We start from the raw sequence: 24,367 nt of genomic DNA on the forward strand, positions 1-24,367 counted from the left end.
TGCCTGAGCTGCCACACGTCAGCTGTCAATTGCTGAGGGTTCGGTGTACAGCGGGAGTACCAACAAGCCATGGCAAATGCAACCCACACAGAAGTCAAAGAAGGTGCAATGTCGCGACCAGCAAGGCCCAGGGAACTCACCGAAAGCAGGAGAGTCAGGGCAGGACCCAAGCAATCAGAGGAGCCCAAAAGAAGCAAAGGTGACCCTCAAATGGACCCACAGGCCGGAGGCATTGGAGTCTCTAGAGGACCTCAAGCAGCTCACGTTTCTGGTCACTGGAGGCACTCGAAGTTGGGTCTACTTGGAAGGTCTCCTTGGAAGTAAGTCAACAAACCTTTCCAACTGCAAGTTGACACGGTGCACATGAGTTTGGTTTTTGCAACCCCCATGTGGGCTGCTGGCCTCAGGGCAGGCCTCGGAAGCTGTGGAAAACCACCATCTGTGTTGCAGAACCTTACCTTGGTCAGCAGACCAGTCAACTTAGTTGTGTTGCCTGCAAATGCAGGGAAGTGACTCCTTTACTCAAAGGGAGATTCCTTCAGGCGTCTTTGATACTAACAGGCCATGGAAGGTTCCTGTATGATGCACAGGCACAGATGATGCAGCAGACTAAAAGGTAGACGAAGTCGAGCCCAAACGAAGTCCAGAGTGCCCAGATGGTAGAAGAAGTGGTGTCTGATCTGAATCTTGTCCCACAACGAATCTAGGAACCCACCCACAGGTTAGCCCTTAAGAACCCTAAGGAACGGGTTGGTACGATTCAGGGGACCCTCCCAAGTGAGGGCCTGGACATCAGGGAGGTTACTCCCATGTCCTATGTCCAGTTTTGTGCCAGAACTGGTTTGAGCTGGACTATGCATGGGGGCACCAAATGTGCCCCTCAAACACTGAGTGGCCTCTGGTAAGCGCACCCACCCTTACCACAATACACTAAATCCTGTCTGGGAGGTGGTCACACCTCCCTGTGACAGGATGCCTACACTGCTCGAGCTTGGCCCAGCAGCAGGAGGGCAGAATCGTGTTTCTGGTCAGCAGCAACCATTTTGTGCTGTCCAGGTCAAGAAGGCTGGTACTGGGAGCACTGAGAGCCTAACGGTTGTCTCTTCCAGTGCTTGGAATCATACCTCCCACACCCTTCTCGGTGTGGGGATATGATTCCAACATGTTTGATACCAAACATGATCGGATTTGTTGCAGCCATTTTAGAGATGGTCATCGCATATTTACGCTGTGCCCCTCTATATGGTATATGGCTGATTCACTGACAACCCAGCAGAATGGACTGCGTACGCTGTAGGGGTGTCCTGCTCATGCAGGGGCACCCTCTCACTTATAACCAAGCACCCTGCCTTCAGGATTGCAAAGGCATGCTATAGGGGTGACTTATTGGTTTTAAGTGCAGTGACCCTAGATATAGGAAACCTATAACTTTAGTAAGTGGTGCTAGCACCAACTTACACAGGCTGCAATGGCAGGCCTGTAATTCCATTCTGAATTGTCTCCCATGGGTCGCATAATGCATGGTTCGGCCCATGAGGGACCTCTGGGGTACCTATGCCCTGGGTACCTTGGTACTATATACTATGGACTTGGATGGGTTCCCCAGTATCCAATCTGGGATGTACCTAAATACTTGTCATATCAATTTAAGGGGGAAAGCAGATAGAGTGGGTTCCTCGTCAGCAGGATCCCAGTCAGACAAGTCAGTAACAACTTAGCACCAGGCAAAAAGTGGGGGTAACCCTAAAAGCAGATCCTACTTTCTTACAGTTCTGAAGAGAGTGCTTGCCTCTGATCTAGCTATGCCCACTAACTGCTTCAGGAGACAAACGTGGGATCTCTGCAGATAAGACCAAGGCAAACACAATATGTCCACACAGAACATACATGTCAGAGGATCTTAACTATGTAGAACTTGGGTCTCAGTTCTCAAGTACAAGACAAGTACAGAAATCTAGAGGCACTTCATGACATCACTTGGCAGTCCCTTATTCAAGATGGTGAGCCATCAAAATTCCAATATATTTTTAACTGAGCTGTGCTAGATGGGGAATAGAAATACAGGAGATACCACTCCATCATCCACCTAATGGTAACCCCCACTGTTTGAGGGATAGCCTACCTGAGTTGAGGGAATGTGCTTCAGGGCAATAAGTTCAAGCTCATGTGCTGGCTGGTACTGGAAGCACATACATTGTCGCACTACTTTGCAGTTGAACTTTTAGATGACCACATTAATCAGTTGTAGGGTAAAGCAGTAACTAGAAACTCCCCAGAGAACGTATCACTCCCCAGCAGCGCACTTCCTATAACACCTTCTTAGCATGCTGGTGATCACATAAGTTGGGACTTTGTACAAAGATTATACATTGGCTAATATAATTGTTTGTAACCATCCTTGTCGACAAGTGTAAGGAAATAATATCCTTCGTGCTAGCCTCTCTCCGACAGCCATAGGATGCTTTAATATTACGGTTATATTGATTAGCTAGCATTTACGGGGCACCACTGCTCCAGTTTTACGGCTACATTGAGCCGGGACAAGGTTGGACTCTGGAAACAAGAGTCCGAAAGCTGATGCAGTTGTAACTCCCCTAACAGTGGTCCAAATAGGCTCTGAAATGCTGGGGCACTTCTCAGATAAAGAATGTGCACATGGCGGAGAGCAGGTTTTGAGGATACAGGCTGGGTCTGCTGTACTGTAGCCTACAATTGCCGAATTTTGCCAACAAGTTGTCAATTTCGGCTTCCTTGTTGTTTCAAGAAAAACCCCAGATTTATGTGTCACAATTTTTTGTCACCTTGCCCTAGTCACTGACTGCCAGCCTGGCAAATCAAATGCCTTATCTTAGCTCCTACCTAATGACCCAGGTCATAAAGTTGCTTGGGGGTGGTCTCCTCAGGTAATGCGATCAGCAAAAACCCTGGACCAACTGGGTGATAACCAGCATGTCCTTCGTTGCTTTTCTTGCGTTAACACTGAATAAGACCAGGGATCGTTTGGGCACACAGGGAGGCTGCTTAAGTTATACCGAGTAATTTCATACTGGGTGCTAGTACCTCGTGATTCTTTGCCATGCTATTATTAGCATGCTCATATAGGGACATTGCCTGAGCCTGGGAGTCAGTTGTACTCCATTGCAGCTGGTGTTGGCATACTTGGGTGGTACTTTCAATCTGACTCAAGCTGGGTTATTTCAATATCCTACCCAGTAAGTAATCTTAACAAAGACCCATTTCTCATGCTGAATCCTTGGGGGCTCATCGAAGAATGACCATAAATTTGGAATGACCCGACCTAATACAGGCCAAAACCCACTAGAACACAAATAATCTGTTAAGACAACCAAGAGGACACTCTTTTCTGAGGGGGGCTTCCTCCACTACTAAGAGAAAACACTACACATTCAGCCAGAGAGGCAATGCAGCCTTATAACATCTCGAGTAACAGCCCTTCCCATTGACCTTTGCCCTGCAAACAACAGCCTTACAGTTTTAAATGCCTAACATCAATATTCATATTAGTTTTTAAGTATATTATACTCACGCTAGCATATGTAATTTTGTAAAATGAAAAAGTACAGACACATATTGACCATACCTAGCGTTTTCCTCGCTTTCAGTCCTCTGGAAATGGACTGGCTTTTTGAGTTGGCAGTAAACACGGATGCATCATCAACTTCTTTAATTCTCTGAGGAATAGAAGGATTAGAAGATGTATTAGATCATTATAGATTCAGGACTGGCTGTTTTGTATTACACACAGTGATTATTTGCTTGTTTGTATCAAATATCTACTTTCACTCTATCTACAGAAAATCATTCATGGGATTACTTTGAGAAAAGAAGGATTAAATACAATAATGTTAGCTATAACTCCGTCCACATGTATCCAGCCTATGCAATGGAGAAAAAACAGGTTGCAATCGCTTTTATCAGCTATTTACTTTTTTTATATTAAATTATTATTATTAAACAAGGCATCAGAAAAAATACAGTACAGCTGTGTCACAGTAATGCCACTATAGCATCTTCGGGGGGATAGGAAGCCATAATACAAACATATCAGGAACCTCATGGGGATGGGGGTACTTCAAATACAGCATTCCTAGGTGGCACACAGATCCCTCCTCTATATGTGTTCCAGGGTCCCCATATTAAAGCCCACTTTCGAGGGCGGCCTCTTGCTACGAAAACAGTCTTTTCACAGAACATGCACCAATCTAAGTAATTTTTCCAGCCCTCAAGGGTAGGAGGCTGTTCAGATCCCCACTGCTGGGCGATATTCCTTTTTGCTATCATAAAACCCAGTGTAGCCCACTGTGTCTGTGTAGAATTAAGGTAGTAGGTTCCCAAATATTGAGGAGGCATCTCCTCGCCTCTGGCAGCAGGGAGATCCCCAGGACCTTGTGTATAGTGTTGTGAATCTTACCCCAGTACTCAGTGATATATCGACACTCCCAGATGATATGGAGGAACGTACCCACAAGACCACACTTACATCTACACAATCCAGCAGCCCCATCCGTACCAGACGGGGTCCAGTGACATAGACCCTGTGCAATATTTTTAACTGGACAAGTCGCAGTCGTGCAGGAATGGCTATCACTTTTGTAGAGGACACTGCAGATTGCCAGTCCTCATCATCCAGTTCTATTCCGTCACGTGTCCACTTACCCCTCAGCTCCCTAAGGAATTCCGCTCTATGATTTATTAGCTTCTTATAGATCAGGGAGATCGTTTTTTCTGGGAGGTGGCCATCTAAAATAATGTCCTCGAGGGGCGAGGCGTCAGGAAGGTCTGCATCTTCAGGCAAAGCCGCCTTTAATGCGTGTCGACCTTGTCAGCTCAAATTCTGCCTGCATTTCTTCAAACGATGTGATCCTCCCCTTGCCCCAGATGTCTTTAATGATGGATATCACTATCAGATCCCACTTATCAAATCCTCTCGTATTCCAAAACTTACCCAGCCATTCTGAATCAAAAAGTGGGGTAGCTAGCGTCAATCTATCCCTCCATCCCAAAGAACTTGTGGCATCGTGCCAGATCCGTACCGCATGTTTAGTTGGTCCTGTCAAGTCCAACTTCGCTGTTTTTGCATATAGTGCCCTATTATAACTGCCCCCAGGGAGAAGCCATTTGTCCATAGCGTATACGGGATCAGCGACAGGACCATATGTTCCATGATTGATTGCAGCCAGTTGGGAAGCCAGTAATATCGTTTGATATCTGGGAGGGCAATTCCTCCGTCATACCATGGGAGCGTCAACTTGACTAAAGCAATACGGGTTCTGCCCACCCATAAAAGACTACGCTGCAGCCCCTCCCTCCCACGGAAATAGGTCGCTGGCACTACATCTAAGGTATTATGAAGGGCATAAAGGAAACGAGGCAGCGACATCATTTTAAAAAGAGCCGCTCGCCCCAATAAAGAGAGTGGAAGTTTCTTCCAGTTAGCAATGTCACTTCTGAGCTTCTGCAAAGGGGAAAGGAGATTCTTGGCATATCGGACCGCCGGATCGAGGGAAACAAAAATCCCCAAGTAATTGAACCCACCCGCATTAATTTGAAGGGACAATCAAAAATGATTTCCCCCAATTAATGGAGAGCACAGAGTTTTTACCAAAAGAGGCAAGGACATCTCATGGCACCGAGACGGCCTTGGTCACCGTGCTGGATGATCTACGAACGCGAGTCGACAGGGGCAAGTCTGCATTTTTGGTGCTACTTGACATGTCGGCCGCGTTCGACAAGGTAGACCATGAGGTACTACTTGGCCGTCTTCGGAGTGCCGGAGTGAGTGGTCTGGCCCTAGACTGGCTCACTTCTTATCTGGACAACAGACAACAAGCCGTGGCATTACCACCATTTCGATCAGCCACTCAGCAGGTGAATCAAGGAGTCCCCCAAGGGTCGGCGATTAGTCCGATCCTATTTAATATATATCTCCGTCCCTTGGTAGCACTGATAAAGTCATTCGGCATATCAGTCATCAATTATGCCGATGACACTCAGTTGATTTTTTCATTTGAGGGATCGGAGATAATCTCAAGGGACGCCTTTCACCGTTGTATGTCGGCAACAGCAGCATGGCTGCGAGCCAATTCATTGCAATTCAACGGGTCGAAAACGGAGGTACTTTACTGCTCCTTGGACCGAACTCCTCGCACATTACCGGTTGATTTTTGGCCAACGTCTATCCCGGGTTCGGTGGAGGCTGCAGAATCAGCTCGTAATTTGGGAGTCCTATTTGAACCCAATTTGCAGCTTGATGCTTCCGTAAATAGGACGGCAGCGACGTGTATGGCCTACTTCGTGCCCTTCGGAAAATCTTGCCACTTCTTCCTCGGGGACCCAGAGCAGAGGTAGTGCGTAGTTCCATCCTCAGTAGGTTAGACTACTGTAACGCACTACTTCGGGGTGCCCCGTAGTCTCTGGTCCTTAAACTCCAAAGGATCCAGAACATGGCCGCTAAATTGGCCTTGTCTCGACCGCGATCCGCCTCCTCATCGGTAGCTCTGGCCGACCTTCATTGGCTTCCAGTCCAGCAGAGAATTTCATTTAAAGCTCTATGTCTTGTTTTTAGGGCCCTGCATGGACTGGGACCAATACCCCTTCAGAATCTTTTTTCCTGGTATCAGGCAGCCAGACTTTTGAGATCCTCTTCGGCGTTCCTGGTAAGGGTCCCCAGGATAAACAGAGTGAGGATGGGCGGATGTGCCTTTAGTTTTACGGCCGCCACGTTGTGGAATACTCTACCTCTGGCACTGAGGAGTAGCCACGACCTGCCCACGTTTAAAAGAGACCTTAAGACCCACTTGTTCCCAAGAGTAATGTAGCTTACCTAACAGATGCTTGGATCGGTCTCAGCACCAGGATGCCCTTTGGGTGACAGCTGCGCTTAATAAGCAATAAAATACATACATACAAGGACATCCCACACAACGATAAGGGATTTACGAGGAGAGCTCAAATAAAGCAGTATGTCGTCTGCATTCAAGGAGATCCGGTCCTCCCACTCAGAAGACCGCCGAATGCCCCGGATAGATGGTTCCCAGCGTATCCAAACCGCTAGGGGTTCAAGTGCCAATGAAAAAAGGAGGGGAGAGAGAGGACAGCCTTGTCGAGTGCCCCGACCGAGACATAAGGACGCCAAGACCTGATTATTAACGACTATTTGGGCGAGTGGCTCAGTGTATAATAAGCGCACCCAGCTAATAAAGACAGGGCCAAATCCAAATTTAGTCAGGACCGCCCACAAATAGGACCATACTACAGTATCAAAAGCCATAGTCGCATCTAGTGAAGCAATGATGGCTGACTCCTGCAGAGTGTGGGCCCTGGCTATCACACCATGCAACCTGTGTAAATTCAGGGCTGTTTTTCTGTGGGGGATAAAGCCCGATTGATCTGGGTGGATCAGCCCGCTGATTTCTTTCACCAGCCTATTGGATAGCAGCTTGGCCAGTATTTTGGGCTCAGCATTCAGTAAAGAAATAGGCCTATAAGAGGCACAATTAGTCCTGGGTTTACCCTCTTTATGAATCACCACCACTGATGCAATTTTCTGGACAAAAGGCAAAATCCCCTTCTCCCGGACTTCCACAAACATACTTTTAAGGTAGGGAGCCAGCCTATCAGGCCTGAGCTTATAAAGCTCAATATTGAGCCCGTTTGGTCCCTGTGCCTTACCCGAATTTAAAGAGCGGATAGCTTGGGCTATTTCATCGGCTGTTAAGGCACTTTCCAGAAAATCATGGTCTTCACAGTGATAGAGCCTGACCCCTAATGACAGTCTTAAAAGCTTCCCAAAGAGATATGGAGGAGGACACCGATCCATCATTATCCCTAAAATAATCATCTAATGCCTTAATGAGGTCCTTACGGAGTTTGGGATTACGTAAATACCAGGGGTTAATAGGTGCCACCCTACCTGCCATTCCTGAAGTGACACAAAAACTGAACCAAAGCGGGGAGTGATCAGAAATCCCCCTAGCAAGATGGACCACCTCAGCAACGTAAGACACCTGAGCTGCTGGTACCAAGCAATAATAATGGCGGGAGAGGCTGTCGTGGGCGCCAGAGTGAAATGTGTACTGTTTCTGGTCAGGGTGGAGCAATCTCCAGCTATCCACCAACCCCATTTCCTCAAGAACGTCGGGTAGCCATCGTTGAATACGTCCTGTATCTTGCGGGGATGTCTATCCATAGCTCCAGAGAGCACTGCGTTGAAATCACCCCCCAAGATCAAGAGCCCAACCGGCAGTTCGAGCAGAAGTTTTCCCAAGTCAACAAATGAGGTGGATTGCATACCCGGGGGAACATAGGCAGACAAGAGAGTAAGAGCATGCCCCTCCCAATGACCCAAAATTCCAATGTACCTGCCCCTATCATCCTCCCATGTGGAGTCTATCACCAAAGGGAGCGCCTTCCGAATCAGGATGCCCACCCCCTGGACCAAGATGTGAATCCCGCATGGGCCACCAACTTGTACCCCATTCTGTGCATAGCCCTACATGAGTTTCCAACTAAATGTGTCTCTTGTAGTAAGACCGCATCTGGCTCTTGGCGTTTAAGATAGTGACGGACCACCGTACGTTTGATTTTGTCCCCCAACCCATTCACATTTCAACTCAAAACTTTCAGTTCCCTATCAACCATCATCATGTAGGAAAAGGAAGTGACAATCTTCTGTCAGCTGCATGGTATTCAAACACAACATAATGATGCCAACAACAATACGAAATATGACAAATTCCCCAACTCTCATCCCCCACCCCGCACCCCTGCATGTAGCTTACGCTCATCCCCAACTAGCAGTGTGCCTGTCTCCCCCACACTAATCTACAACTAACTGAAGGTAGAAAATAAAGGGAGGGCCCTGGCCATCCCACCAATCCCTTCCTCCCCCGCCTCGCCATCGCCTCCCCTGATCGGACCTTCAAAGCACAACTTCTTTCAATACTGCACATCAGGGGAGACCTACTTACCCGTCCCACCCCCTATTTCACAAGTTATTACTATTTTAAAGCCCGCTGTCGCCAAATTACAACGTTTATTGTTCATCCGCTTCGCCAGGCTCTGCTCTACGCCTCGGTCACAAGTACACTGTCCAGCCAGTCGGTCGCCACGTCCGGATTATAGAAGAACCAGGTTTTTCCATTGAGTTCAACCCGGAGGCGGGCCGGAAACATCATTGCATATTTCAGACCTTTCTCTCTCAAAGTCCTCTTCAACGACATAAAGCCCTGACGCTGTTTTTGTACCAATTGAGTAAAGTCTGGAATAAAGGAAAGAGTAGCATTTTATTATCTCAGGGGGGCTCCGACCAGGGCCGCCTGGAGGATTATATCTCTATCACGAAAGTTCAGGACCCCTGCAATCATGGGACGGGGGGCGCCCCTGGTTTGGGTCTGCCCCCTGGAACCCTGTGCGCCCTTTCCACTGTGAAAAAATTGTTGAGGCCTTTAGGTTTGAGATAGTTGAGAACTATATTTTCGATAAATAGATCCGGGGTCTGCCCCTCTGATTTTTCGAGTACACCAAAGATACGGATGTTATTACGCCTGGCCCTGCCCTCATATTCGTCCAGCTGCGGTCCGTAAGGGGCCTTGAGGTCATGTACCTCTTGCTGCAGCTGGCTCACATCGTCAAGTAGACTGGCCGTTTTGAGCTCAAGTGTCTTGACTTTTTCGTTCGCTTTAGATAGGTCCACTCGTATCAGCCCCATCTCAATTGTAACAGTGTCCAACTTATTATCCAGGGCCTCCATCTGCTGACCCAACAATGTGCTCACTCCATTTACGGCTGTCAATGTTGGCTCATTGGGAGTAGGAGTGGCTTTCTCTCCTCTCGAATGGGTCTTTCTCAGTTCCACTGGGGACCCCTTAGCTATGGTATATCGGTCCAATCGGATTGATTTAATATTTCTGGATCCCTTAGAGGACCGAGGCTGGGATTTCTCTGAATCAGTTTGTCGCCATTCCGCTGCTCTAGTACAATTCACCAGACACGATCAGTATCTTCAAATTGGACCAGAGGCTCAGAGCAAAGATCCATACACAATGCCCATCAATCAGCCGCACCTTCTCTCGTCCTCACCTGCCAACCGTCAAGAGTTGCTAATATTTTAGGCTGGAATGCACCCATCCACCACCAAAATTCCCCCTGTACCTCCGATACCTGGTGCTTTCCCCGGAGGCACACTATGCTGATTAGCCACCTATTCGAGCTCCGGGGTTTGCGCCCAGACCAAAGCACACTGCTAAAACAATGTTAGCAAGTGGTGATAGCAGTGCGCCCCCTCCACCACAGCGTATAACAGTCCGGGAGCTCCTTTCTGTAGCCTTTAAGCCCAGCTCTCACAGTCTGCAGTGCGGGCGGCCAAATAAGTGGTCTCCAGGGGCCATCCAGGCTCTCCCTCGTCTCCAATACATCCTCAGCATTAAATCTGTGGGCTTCAACACAGCGGGGATCTCCAACCGCATCCGGGCATTACATTTAAATTGGCTCCTTAGGGGCAGGGCCACAGCGGAGCCTCATGCCCGGGTTTCTCGCCTTCAAAGCCGTCTCTCCACCGATAGCGGTATTGACCCCGCCCCGGGTGCACCAACTTGCGAGCACCAGCATGGCGCTTCGTCAGTTTCCGCTGGTATACGCAGCTCCGGCAGGCCAGTCTTCCAGGGTCCGCCGGGCTACCAGGATATTACCACCGCACACTCCCCACATCACCGAGCCTCTTCTAACATTCAAGGCATTCCTCTGGATTGTGCTGCTCTCGGGCCGGTATCTATAGGGCCGCGGCTCCGGCAGACCCACACTTCCGGTCGGATGCACAGGGGACCAGAGGCCCCCTTCTACACTCGCGGATAGGCCCCGATCTTACAGACAATAGTTCTCGGCCTCCAGATCACGGGGAAGGCTCGGAATGGCAACAGCGGGTGCCGCAACACTTCCCGGTTACATGGGGGTGACACTGGAGCAGGATACTTATCAGGATGATGTAGCAGGGAAGGAGGGTCGGCGGAGCAGATTCCCTACGTGGCCATTTTGGTCGCCGGCTTGGCTCCTCCCCCCAGCTATTTACTTTCGATTACATTTTTATTTCAACTACTAAACTTTACTAGTTTGTGTACACATTTTCTACAGGTGAAGTTCATAATAAGAGTAGAGGGGAGTAGATTTTTCTTAATACCTAAAATAATCCATAAAAGTTACAGATTGGTTAGTGTGCCGAGAAAGGTATAAACCAATACTCCTACGAGAGGATTTATATGGACAACTGTATTACTGTTTTTTTTAATTAGACTTGACAAGAGATTTGGATATGGAGAGCTGGGAGTTCCAGAACATACATTTCTGGATGTAAATAATGTATGCTATTTCTTCATAGCCAACTATTTACCAATGTGTATGTAATCCACAATGGTGACTCTTATTAATAATGCTCGAAATAAATTTTAGGTCTCGCCTACCAGACAATGCAAATGGAAAGGGGCGACCACTCGGTCCCCCCGAACGTATGGTAGGGTGCCCTGACCCCCCCCGGGAAACCATTTTGGGCGGGAGGCGTGTCTCGGCTGGTATGCCCGAAGCGGCGTAGCCGGGGCGCGCCTTTTTCCCGCCCAAGAGGGGTTGTCCTAGACACCTACACCGTTGGCCACGCCCTGTAGGCGGATCGGAGGAGGGTACACGCCCTCCCGAGGAAGAATAAAAGGAGCAACAATCCAAAGAAGCATCCTCTTGTTCCTGTGCTTGGAAGCTGCACCTCCTCGTTGCACGTGAGCCCTCGACGGAACAAGGAGCCAATTTTGGGAACTTGTAATTTTTGTGCTTATCTTTCAGCGATTCCGAATCTTTGGATCCAGGACCTCGTCGAGCAGCAGATTTCGAATATCCGACAACGATGCCTGGCAAGAAGGTCGGAAAGAAGGCTGGAACCGAACAGATGCTTCGCATGCTGGTGAAGGACATGGCGAACATAAAGAAACAGATGGCGGCAATGAATAATACGGGCAGACCGAAGAAAGTCATCGGACCAGCATTGCCGGGAGTAGTCCCCGCTGGCAGAGGTAAAAGGGCCAGGAATAGGGCGGCAGGGGGGGAGGTCCCAGTTCCCGAGTCACCCCCAGCGAGCCCGGTCAGTCCAGTGGAGGCCCCGGTTCCGACCCCGGACGCGGGACAACCGATCCCTGTTGTAGTTACACCCATTAACGAGTGGGATATGCCTCCGGAGTTGGCCGCCCAGTTAGCCGCATGGCTCGGCAAAAATACCGAGGGTGCTACGGCGCCAGGAGACATGGCCGAAGAGGCCAGGTTACTAATGAAGCAGTTGCGGCAGTCGAGAGATGCTGCGAAGGCGAATCTCCCTCTTGTTTTCCCTCAGGTTCCCTCGGAACGACCGGCGTCTGGCGTTGGAACAACAGCAGGACCAGCTACCGATTCGGGTAAGCAGCCGTTGCCAATGACAAGGGAGGGATCGTTACCCTCAAGAAGGGAAAGGGTGGTCCAACATATCCCGATGGCCACGAAAGAATTGATCTGGGCTGACAAATATGTGAACATGTTTTCTCTCTTGACCGACCACCACGAGGTAGAGCACGTTAAAAGTCAGAAGGATTTGTTGCATCCGAGTGTATGGCGTGCTAAAATGGCGGGTTTCAGGGTGGATGAGACGATCGCTAATTGGGCCAGGGTGTTTGCAATGTTCACTGCGATCATGGGGGAACGTAGGCCCGAGGTATTGACTGAACTGGCTTGCTACCAGACACGTATAATGGATTTCTATGAAACGTATGAAGGCAATCAATGGCTGGGTTATGATAATAAGTTTCGTAAGGCCAAGGAGCACGACTCATCTCTGACGTGGGATTGTTTCGACTCCATCTCTTGGCAGAAGCAGCTCATGCCGGGCACGACGAAGTCGTCTTCGCTTGGCGGGAATGGGGCTGAGCCCTCCCGACATTATTCGGCGGCGCCCTTTCGAGCGGGCGCCAACAGTGATCAACACCCAAGGAGTAGTGGGAACGCGGGTAGAAAAGGGGTCTGTTGGAGCTTTAACAGAGGCAAGTGCACGAGGCCACAAGGGACATGTAAGTTCAAGCATGAGTGTGCTGGGTGCGGACAATCTTCACACCCTGAGAGTTCGTGCAGAGGCAAGAATGGTGATACAGGTGGTAGAGGAGGGGCCAAACAGGTCTAATGTCGACCGAGGGGCACCGCTACCTACCCCCGTAGACATCATGGCAATGATCCCTTGGCTGAATGAATACCCTGATCATGTCTCCGCCGGGGTGTTGCGAGACGGTTTCTCATATGGTTTCCGCATCCCGGCGGGGGATTTTCGGGGGGAATCACAGTGTAAGAACCAACTGTCGGTTCAGCAGAATACGGCGGTAGTGCAAGCTAAGATTGCAAAGGAGGTGGCCCGTGGTCAGGTTGCTGGACCATATGGGCATCCGCCAGTTACTAACTTCATTTGTTCACCGTTGGGAGTAGTCCCCAAGAAGGACCCAGGTGAGTTTAGGTTAATCCACAACTTGTCGGCTCCTAGGGGTCTTTCGGTGAACGATGCGATTGACCCCGGTGTTTGTTCGGTGCGGTACGCATCCTTCGATGAGGCCGTCGCCATGTTGAATCGCCTGGGGCCCGGAGCGCTGATGGCAAAATCAGATATTGAATCAGCGTTCCGGTTGCTCCCGGTACACCCGCAGGATCAGCGTTTGTTAGGTTTTGTGTTTCAAGGACGCTACTACATGGATAAATGTATGCCAATGGGTTGCTCCATCTCTTGTGCTTATTTTGAGAAATTCAGTTGTTTTTTGCAATGGGCGTTCACCAGAGCTACGGGCTATACGCAGGTTATGCATTACCTAGATGATTTTTTGTTCTTGGGGGCAGCCGGTGACACAGAATGTGCACAGGCTTTACTGGAATTTTGCAATCTCATGAAACGATTCGGCGTGCCACTGGCACCAGGGAAGACGGTGGGGCCATCCACTTCACTCGAGTTTCTTGGAATTGAGCTCGATTCTGTGGAGGGATGCTTCCGTTTGCCCAAGAAGAAGGTAATGAAATTTAGGGCTTCTCTGGAATTGTGCATCAGCAAGGAAAAAGTGACTCTCCATCAGTTGCAACAAGCAGTGGGCCAGCTTAACTTTGCCCTTAGAGTGATACCAATGGCTCGCCCCTTTTCCCGCTCTATTGCACAAGCCATGGTTGGCCTCAAGGAAGGGCACCACCGCACAAGACTGTCTGCAGAGGTTCGCCAGGATATGCGCATATGGTTGGCATTTCTGGCGGATTTCAACGGTCGCGTCGTGTGGAACAAGCCACCAGCTTCCTCCGAGGAGCTGGGGTTATGGACCGACTCGGCGGGGAGTGTGGGATTTGGCGCCATCTTCGGTAATCGATGGTCGGCGCGAACATGGCCGACGTGATGGCACGACAGTGGGCTCACAGGTAACATTGGGTTTCTTGAGCTGTTCCCCATTTTTGTGGCCTTGAAGACATGGCCGGATGGGTTTCGTGATCGCACAGTGGTGTTTTGGTCTGACAACATGACCGTGGTTGAATGTATCAATAATCAGGCAGCACGCTGCAAGTGGATTTTGAGATTACTGAAAGAAATTGTTCTACTGTGTATGAGACTAGACGTCCAGTTTAGGGCAAGACACGTACCGGGTGTACTGAATCAGGCGGCTGATGCACTCTCTCGTTCCCACATGCAGGCCTTCAGGGGTTATCTACCCTCTGCGGACTTGGTGGCGGCACCATTTCCCGAAGCTCTCTGGTCACTCGGTGCCCCGGACTACAAGACCTCGTGGGAGCAAGTCTAGCACCCAGGACAAGGAAGGCATACGAAGGAGCGTTCCGTTCCTATTGGTCATTTTTGGGTCCAGCTAGGGGGGAGCATTGGGGGCAGGAGGAGTATGTCCTGAAGTTTCTGGTATCACTCCATCAGGCAGGCCGATTAGCGGCAACGGCCAATAGGCACCGGGCCGCCATTGCCTTCATGGCGCAGGCGCATGGCATCAAGGACCCCACATCGTCCTTTCTGGTAAAGAAGGCACTGCGTGGGTGGCAACGCCTTGAGGGTCGTAGAGTGGACGAGAGGCGCCCGATTGGGCTAGAAAGGTTGTCCCTGTTAATGTCCGTACTCCCTGCGACATGTTCATCCCAGTCAGAGACAGTGCTGTTCCGGGCCGCTTTTGCATTAGCATTCCATGGGGCTATGCGGGTAAGCGAGCTGGTAGCGAGGAGCAAGCAGGATACGGGGGGAGGTCTGTGTCGAGAACACATTCAGATCAAGGGTGATGCAATGGTAGTCACAATAGCCAGGTCCAAAACCGATCAGGGAGCGATCGGGGACAGTATTGTTGTTCAGCGCATTCAAGGGTCCCCCATGTGCCCGGTGAAATGCGTGGAGGAATATTTAGCGCAAAGGGCGGCATCATGGGGGGGAAGCTTGCTGAGACACACCGACGCCACCCCACTGACTAGGTTTCAGTTTCAGCGGGTGCTAACAATGGCAATCGCGGCAGCGGGCTTGAACCCGAGCGATTTTGGGACCCACTCCTTCTGGATAGGGGCTGCTACAGAGGCTACAGCCAGGGGTCCGTGTGTTGAAAAGGTGAAACAATTGGACGTTGGTCCTCGAACTGTTATAAAAGGTATGTGCGGTTGCACATGTTGTGAAGCCGATGTCATGCACTCACGCTTCTTGTTTTCTGTTTGGTTTACAGTTTCGCGAGCAGGCTTGGCGGGGCGGACTGTGCAGTTGACCCGACACCTGGGGACCAGCGGTCAAAGATCACCGGCTGAGGGAAGAGTGGTGTGGGTCGTTGGCCACTCATATGTGAGGCGTGCCGCGGACGTATTCAAAGCAGGTGACATGATTCACGTGGCTGGGGAATACGGGTACAGGGTGACCTTCCACGGAAGGGGCGGGCTCTGTATTGACCATTTTCAAAGTTTTATTGAGGGACTGTTAGGGCGGACGAGGTCACCGCCGTCTGTAATCATAGTACACCTGGGAGGCAATGATTTGGTGACCATTGGTCGACGAGTACTTCTCGAGCTAATTTTATCCACTGTTAGTTGGTTGGCGAGAAGGGTTCCAGGGTGCACGATAGCATGGTCACACTTGATTCCCAGGAAGGTGTGGCGGGGGGCCCTCTCTGTGTCAGCTTTGAATCAGTCGGTAAAGAAAGTCAATAACAAACTTAGTAGGTTATTTCGCTCAGGACAGTTGCATTGTATTCCACATGGATGTATTCGGGGGGACCACATGTATCTTGAAGATGGGGTCCATTTGTCCCGGGAGGGGAATGTCTTACTCATAGGAGACTTCATAGCTTGGTTAAGGGGTTTGTGTATCCATGACCTTTAGTAGGAGTTTGTGGGGGGTCCGGATAGCCGGTCAACTATCCGGCCTGTGGCGGTAAGGTCATGATCGGTGAGCAGTAATTTGAAGATCCCTAGAGGTGGGGCGCCACCCATTATGGATGGGAGCGCCCGGGGGGGGCGGCCATTAGCCCCTCACACGGGAAGGCGGCACCCTCTAAGGATGGGGCCGCCAAAAGGGAAGGCGGTCATAGGCCCCTCCCAGGGGAGGAGGCGGCTACGGGCCCCTCCTACGAATTTCCCGGGGCCAGGACATCCGCGACGGCGGATGTGGTAAGCAGTGTGGGGTGGGAGGGGGGTCTACGCTACCTTCTAGACACCTCACACTAAGATGGCGTCGAGTTAAATAAGGGGCCCCCGTTAAGACAAGGGAAATTGGAAGTTGGCACAGAGGTACAGTCCTCTGTGCGCCCGCCCCTCACAAGTGAGGGGGGGGTTCTGGTATTAGGGATCTGACACCGGTTACGACCTTGCCGTTGGCCCGTAATGTTAGGATGTACAATTTTTATTTAGAGAATATGCATTTGCAGGATGTTTAGACTCGGCTAGGAGAACCTTTGTATTAGAGATTTGTTAAGGTTAGCCAATAAACATCGTAATGTATAAATGAAAAATTGTACATGATATGAAACTGTTATTTTAATGTTTTAATTTTGTTTCATATTTTAATAAATACGGCCGGGAGGGTAACTCCCTCCCGCCTTCCAAAAGTTCAAGAACTGTGTCCGTCTTCCCATCCTTGGGGATTGTGTTGGGAGGGGGTGACGGGTATCCCGGCCATATGGAAAGGGGCGACCACTCGGTCCCCCCGAACGTATGGTAGGGTGCCCTGACCCCCCCGGGAAACCATTTTGGGCGGGAGGCGTGTCTCGGCTGGTATGCCCGAAGCGGCGTAGCCGGGGCGCGCCTTTTTCCCGCCCAAGAGGGGTTGTCCTAGACACCTACACCGTTGGCCACGCCCTGTAGGCGGATCGGAGGAGGGTACACGCCCTCCCGAGGAAGAATAAAAGGAGCAACAATCCAAAGAAGCATCCTCTTGTTCCTGTGCTTGGAAGCTGCACCTCCTCGTTGCACGTGAGCCCTCGACGGAACAAGGAGCCAACTATTTACCAATGTGTATGTAATTCACAATGGTGACTCTTATTAATAATGCTCGAAATAAATTTTAGGTCTCGCCTACCAGACAATGCAAACTGTCTGGTAGTTAAAGACCTACTGTGAACTTACAGAGGGCTTAGAGACAGTCCACTGGAAACAAATGGTTTGTTTTATTGTCATTCTTATTTGCTTGCTTCTTATTCAATGTCTGGCCCTGGGTTTGTTCTGTTTCTGGAGCATACCATCTATACCAGTAGTTCCAAAAATATTTTTATAACAATTGCCCACTTTTTAGAATGACAAACTTTTGCTACCCACCTAAAAATAATGGACATGAGTATGTGGGATTTTTTTAAAACAATTAAAGCATTATGTGGTAGCGCATTGTCATTTACAGACAGTATATTTTCCTTTGAAATCACCACTACATTTTCATACACCTACAGTTTTACTACTACACCTATGTAGCACACAAATGATAATGTGGGGGAACCAAGTTTCAGTGAATATGAATCATTTGTGCATTACCAAGTAAGTGTCTTGATTTGCTTTCATCCCAATAAAATCTGTGTCCAGCACACTTCAGAATTACAAGAAAAAGTTCTTTATTTATGGTTTCTTAACTGCTGGATGCATATAGTTAATTTACAGGTATTTAAATTGTGTGCTGCAAAAGACAACATTCTAAATTGTCACATAATTCACTATAAAAAGTCACTATAAATTAGCCCTTCGCTTTTTTTGCGGTCAGAGAAAGAAAAGTAAACATCAATCCTCGTGTTAAAAGAATAAAGCAGCCTGACATCTGACCTCTGTCTTTAGGTTTAAAGCATTTTATTAAGGCAAAAACATAGGAGGGAAGGGAATATGAGGGGTAGGGGTACATACATTCAGATGAAAATAGCAGAGCAAAAATCAAAGAGTGCGATGGCGGACAAAGCTGCTGCAAAGAAAAAGGTCAATGAGCAAAATAACAAGGGCTAAGCATGATTGCCACCATCAAGCAGATCAGAAAGTGAACGGCAGAGATGTAAAAAGCCAACCCCACCACCCCCCGGAACCCCTCCCTCCAAACACCCCAACGCACCCCAACACCCTCCCACCCCCCCCCGTCCAGTACTCGGCAATATTGCGTCCTGCCCTCCCTCCACGCCCCCCGCCCCGTGAGCCCCCATCCTCCTAGTCAGTTGGGATCACCGGAGGTGTTAGTCTCAGGAGTCTAAGGTACCTTGGACAGGTGAGTTCTCTGAATTCTGTGGTTAAAAGCGCATGAAAGGGTTGCCACAACTCGTCGAATTGTTCCACGTCCCCCGCCACCATAAGCGATAATTTCTCCATACCTAGTACATGCCAGAGCCTGTGCAGCCAGCCCGTGATGGAGGGGACCGCGGTGGTAGGCCAATGAATCAAGATGTTCTGAATCGCCGAACCCAGAGCTATCGCAATTTGCCTGCCCTTGCGGGACTTCAGCGGGTACATCAGCCCATTCGGTAGACCCAGCAGGACATACGCCGGGAAGCGTGGTAATTCAATCTCAAAATGAACATCTATCTCATCAATAATCACCTTCCAGTATTCCTCTAACAAGGGGCAGTCCCAAAGTACATGTGTGAGAGTCCCCACCCGACCACATCCTCTCCAGCACTCCTTCCCGATATGCCTATTCATTTCGTGTAGCCTCTCCGGGGTATAATACCAATACGTGGACACCTTGGTGAGTGTTTCTGTGAGACCTGTGTGATATGCAGAGTGTCTCACCCGATGCGCAATCTGATCCCACTCCTTATGACTAAGCGTCCTTCCCAGTTCCCTATTCCAGCGTTCTCTACCCGGGTTATAAAAATGAAAAGGGGGGGCGGGGGGGGGGGGGTTGCAGGAACTTGTAAAGGTCCGTAATCAGCTTAGCGTCAGAGGTGCGGGTTACCAACCACCGCTCGTACGGCGTTATCTGGCGATCAGCAGTGCCTCGCACCTGAGCTTGAAGCGCCCAGTGCCTGACCTGCATGTATCGTAATCTATCTGTCTCAGGCAGTTGGATCTCCTGCTTCAGATGCTGAAAAGGGACCACTCCCTCAGGGCCATATACCTGGAAGAGTGCTCGGCAACCCGCTTCCCTCCAGTGTGAGAAGGTGCCTGGTTCCATACCGGGGGAGAAATCAGGGTTGTCCACTATCGGCGTGAAAGGTGAGGGGAATGTGGTGAGCTCACGAACTTCACTGACCGTATCCCACACCCTCAAGGGGACCCGCGTGACGAAGGAAGCGTATAAGTTGGGGGGGCGATGAATCCGTCGCAGGAATGGCACCTCCTGAAGGGGACGCCCCGCCACTGCCTGGTCCTGAAAGAGCCAGTGCTTGTCGGATTCCCACCTACTCCACTCTACCAGGTAGCGCAACTGCGCCGCCTGGAAGTATTTCCGGAGGTCCGGGATGCCAAGGCCTCCCGCCTCAGGGGCCAGCGTGGAGATAACCCTCTTCATTCTCGGCTTGCGGCCCTGCCAGATGAAGCGTGCAATATCGGCTTGCGTCTGTCTGATCCATCCCGTAGGTGGCTGGAGCGGTAAAGCTCGAAAGAGATACAAGATCTGGGGCAGGACCGTCATCTTGACCGCTGCAATCCTGCCGAGCCAGGACAGCAGGCCTTTACTCCAGCGGCCCAGCTCTTCCTTGATTTTCCTAGTAAGGGAGGCATAATTGGCCGTTACCATCGCTGGCAACGTCGGTGCTAGCAGAATCCCCAGGTAAGGAACCAGGGATGACGACCACAGCATGGGGAAGAGCCGCTGTAAATCTTGTCTTGTATCCGCGGCCCGGGACACATCCATGGCCGCTGACTTGCCCATATTCATCTTAAAACCCGCCACTTTCGAAAAAGCGTCTAGTTCCTAAATACACGCCGGGAGGGCCCATCTTGGATCATCCAGGGTCAAGAGGACATCGTCCGCATAGAGACTGATCGTATGGACATACCGCCCCATCTTGACCCCAATCGCATCTGGGTTTTGGCGAATTCTCTGGGCAAACGGCTCCATATAGAGAGCAAAGAGGAGGGGGGAAAGCGGGCATCCCTGCCTGGTACCCCTTTCGATCTCAAAGCTGCGGGAGCTGCACCCATTAACCCTCACTGTACCCGAAGGGGACTTGTAACAGTTGAAGACCATCGAGGCGAATTTTTCTCCAATACCCATTTTCCGGAGTACCTGCTCGAGATAAGGCCAGTGAACGTAATCGAATGCTTTCTCTGCATCTACCGCCAGCAACATCCTCTCACCTGGGATCCGCAAGGCTTTCTCCAAGATGTGCGCCACCCTCTTGGTGTTATCGACGGTTTGTCTGCCGGGGACAAAACCAGCCTGATCAGCCTCAACCAGGCCCGGTAGATGCAGGGCCAATCTAAACGCCAGAATCCCTGTGTACAATTTAAGGTCAAACTTCAGGAGGGAGATAGGCCTGTACGAGCCGCAGAGGGCCCGGTCCTTCCCAGGTTTTGGGATCACTGAGACCGTTGCCCTCAACAGGTCCGGTGGTATGGCCCCTGGTGCGGAAAAGGAGTTAAATAGGCGGGTAAGAATAGGAGCTACAACCGGGCAGAAGGTCTTATAAAAGAGGGACGTGTAACCGTCCGGGCCCGGGGCCTTCCCATGTTTGAGCCTGGCTATAGCGGATATCACCTCCTCCACATGAATACTGCGTTCAAGGTGTTCCGCCTGCGTGGGGTCCAGTGCCGGAAGGGCCACTGACTCCAAGTAGTCCGCTGTATCCTGCGGCGAAGGGGGTTCCCCCGTGTAAAGCGCCTCATAGAATCTACGGAACGTCTCTGCCACAGCCGCGTCGTCAGAGACTGCCACCCCATCAGAACCAAGCAGTTCCTTTACCACATTACGCTGATGCGCAATTGGGAGCCTATTCGCCAAGAGTTTGCCACACCTGTCCCCACCCGTGTAAAACGCGTGTTTCAGACGTAGCGCCGCGTATTCCGCCCTATCCATGTCCAACGCCGACAAGAGTTTCCTAGCAGCCTTCAGCTGTTTCCACATCCTAGGAGCTCCGGTACGGCGATGGACCTGTTCTAATTCTCGGACCTGGGAAGTCAGCTCCTCCCTCTTACGCTGTCTCTCCCTGTTTTCCGCTGAGGAGATGGAAATTAACTCCCCCCTTAGAACCGCCTTCAATGCCGCCCACTGCGTCGCTAGTGAGGTGTCCGAATTATCGTTGTGTGCCTGATATTCCCGGATCGCTTCCTCAATGTGTTTCACAACAGTTTTTTTTATGTAGGAGGGTGTCTCTAAGACGCCACACCCCACGAGAGGGGGGGGCCGGCGGAAGCGCAAATGTGCCCACGACCGGCGCATGATCAGACAACGACAGGACCCCAATGTCCGCCGCCGTAGCGCAGGCACACATTGGTCCACTGACCAATAAGTGGTCCAACCATGCATAAGTCCGGTGTGCATGTGAATAATAAGAATAGTCCCTACTCGTGGGGTGGAGGGTGCGCCAAAGATCATGCAGGTCCATATCAGCGATTCGAGCCTTCCCATCCTGTGAGAGTTCCCCAGTCTGCGGGTATCGCTGCGCGGACCTATCGAGTGTGGAGTCAAAGACTATATTCAAATCGCCCCCTAAAATGATATGTCTGTCTGGAGAAGCAGTCACTTCCACCAGCGCCGAGTCAAGAAAGCGCTCCTGGTGGTCGTTCGGGCTATATAAAGAGCCAATAGTGAACGTTGTGTCCCCCAGCTTGAGGCGGTACGCTAACAGTTTCCCCTTCTGTTCTGCGAATTTGTACAGCACCTCCCCCCTGAAGGAACTTGCTATCAAAATGGCCACCCCGCGGTCTTAGATGCAGCAGAGGAGAAGCATTGTATTGGAAACTTGTTAGAGCGCATCCTGTGACAATCCCGTGGTAGTAAATGGGTCTCCTGCAGGAGGCATATGTCTGTCTGTGCCCCCTCCAGCAGAGATAAAATTGCCCTCCGCTTTACCGGATTGTTCAGACCCTTAACATTAAGGGTCATTACTTTCAGAGTCGACATATCCCCAAATGACTGCATGTGCTAGGCCGCGGGCGCCCAGTCAGCGGGGGAGGGGCATGGGACAGCAGCGCAGGAGAAGCAAAATAAGACAAAGCAATAACATGTAAGATACTGGACGGTGCCCCCTCTACCCCTAAACAACCCCCAACTTCCCTCAGAACAGACCTGTGGCAACTGGCCAACTCCCCACCCATACCCGAACAACCCATTGTCCCAGTCATGTCCCAAACACGGACAAGTCCGTGTAAGGTACCAAAAGTGGACGTCCGGCCACTCGTTCTTCCCGCCTCTCCCCCGACCCCCCCTCCAACCCCCAAACCTGTCGTTGCAGAAGCTATGTCAATCTCCCCCCGGAGCGATTCTACGCCGTCATGGCGACTCCGTTCGTGGCGGCCGAGTCCCTGGCCGCTTCTCTCAGAGCGTTGGCCATTTCTGCCCTGATGGTGGGCGAGTCCGGCCTTCCAGCACTAGCCGTCGATCTCCGCCTCGCCGACCGCCGTCGTCCTCCTCGATCAGGGCGCCTCCAGCCCGGTGTCGCTTCACTCTCCTCCATGGCCGTGAGGCCCAGGACACCACAGACATCCTGCAAGGAGCGCAATTGGTGCAGCACGCCATTCCAGCGGAATATTAGGTGAAAGGGATGTCCCCAAGAGTACAGTGTTTCATTCTCTCTTAGGAAGTCCGTCGCGATTTTGAAGGCCCTGCGCTTCTGTAGCGTGATGGCAGACAGGTCCTGAAACAACGCTACAGGCCGTTCACGGAAGGTCAGCGGCTGTTTCTTGCGGGCCTCAGCCATTATGCGTTCCTTCACTGGGAAATCCGGGAGGTAGGCCAGAATGTCCGGAGGAGGCGCCGCCGACTGCCGCTGTCGGCCGACTCTATGGGCCCTATCGATCCGGATCGGGAAGTCCACGGGCTCACCTAGGATCTCCCTGAACATGTCCTTCAGGTAGCCAGCCAGATCAGTTCCCTCTTCTGCGGATGGAACACCCCGGACTCGAATGTTATTTCGTCTCGACCTGTTCTCCAGGTCTTCATTGTGTGCCTGGAGTTCGACATGCTGTTCCCTGAGGCGGAGAACGTCTTGCTGTAAATGGACCATCTCCTCATCCCTCCGCTGAGCCGCTGCCTCCACCGTTTCCATCCGTTCACCAAGGCCCTCCACCTCCCTGCGGACCTCTCGCACTTCGCTGGCTACCTCCTGCTTTAGCGTCTGAAAGTCAGCCTTGAGTGAGCTGAACAGGTCCTCCATGAAGGATCTTGTGACGGGGGGCTCACCCCCGGCCGGTTCTCCTGTGGTTCTGGAAGAGCTTGGGGATGGCTGCGCCCTGTCGCGTTGTTGCTGGGCCCTGCTGAGCATGTCCGGTAGGGTGCGGTCACCTCTCTTCGCGCCCCGGTTCCCCGACATTTGTGCACGATGGACCACCGCACTCTGCTCAACCAAATAGGCGATCCCGAGCCACTAGCAGCAGGTCCCGGTATCGTTGAGTCTCCACCGGCGGGCAAAGCACAACCAAGGGGAGAGTCCGTTGCAGTAGGACCACTACGCGTTCCGTACCACCGAGGACAAAATGGCGGCAGGCCCCGTTGCGGAGGTCGACCCGCACTCCAACGAAAGTCCAAGCCGCTGACCACTACAAGGACCACCCGGTCCGTGGCATCTCCTAGGACGAGAGTTCTGCTCAGGGCCAGGGGTGCAGGAATCGTTCCAAGACGGCACTGTAGGAGGTCTTCGTCACCGCAGCCGTGGAGATAAGATGGCGGCTGGGCGCAGCCGGGCAGACCCTCCGGGTCCGATGGTACTGCCGAGGCCGTTCAGGGAGTCAGTGC

General features: G+C 51.2%; 1 protein-coding gene across 2 annotated transcripts in view; it reads right to left on the reverse strand.

The window, feature by feature from the left end:
• Positions 1–24,367, reverse strand: part of TAF1B (TATA-box binding protein associated factor, RNA polymerase I subunit B) — a 909,612-nt gene that overhangs the window by 804,465 nt on the left and 80,780 nt on the right. For both annotated transcript variants that reach the window (XM_086926356.1, XM_086926357.1), the window contains exon 3: positions 3,602–3,692. In XM_086926356.1, the coding sequence (XP_086782482.1) occupies positions 3,602–3,692 (91 nt within the window). The remainder of the gene's footprint in view (positions 1–3,601; positions 3,693–24,367) is intronic.

Source organism: Lissotriton vulgaris, chromosome 6 (genome assembly GCF_964263255.1).
Source record: "Lissotriton vulgaris chromosome 6, aLisVul1.2, whole genome shotgun sequence".
In the NCBI taxonomy this organism is placed as follows: domain Eukaryota; kingdom Metazoa; phylum Chordata; class Amphibia; order Caudata; family Salamandridae; genus Lissotriton; species Lissotriton vulgaris.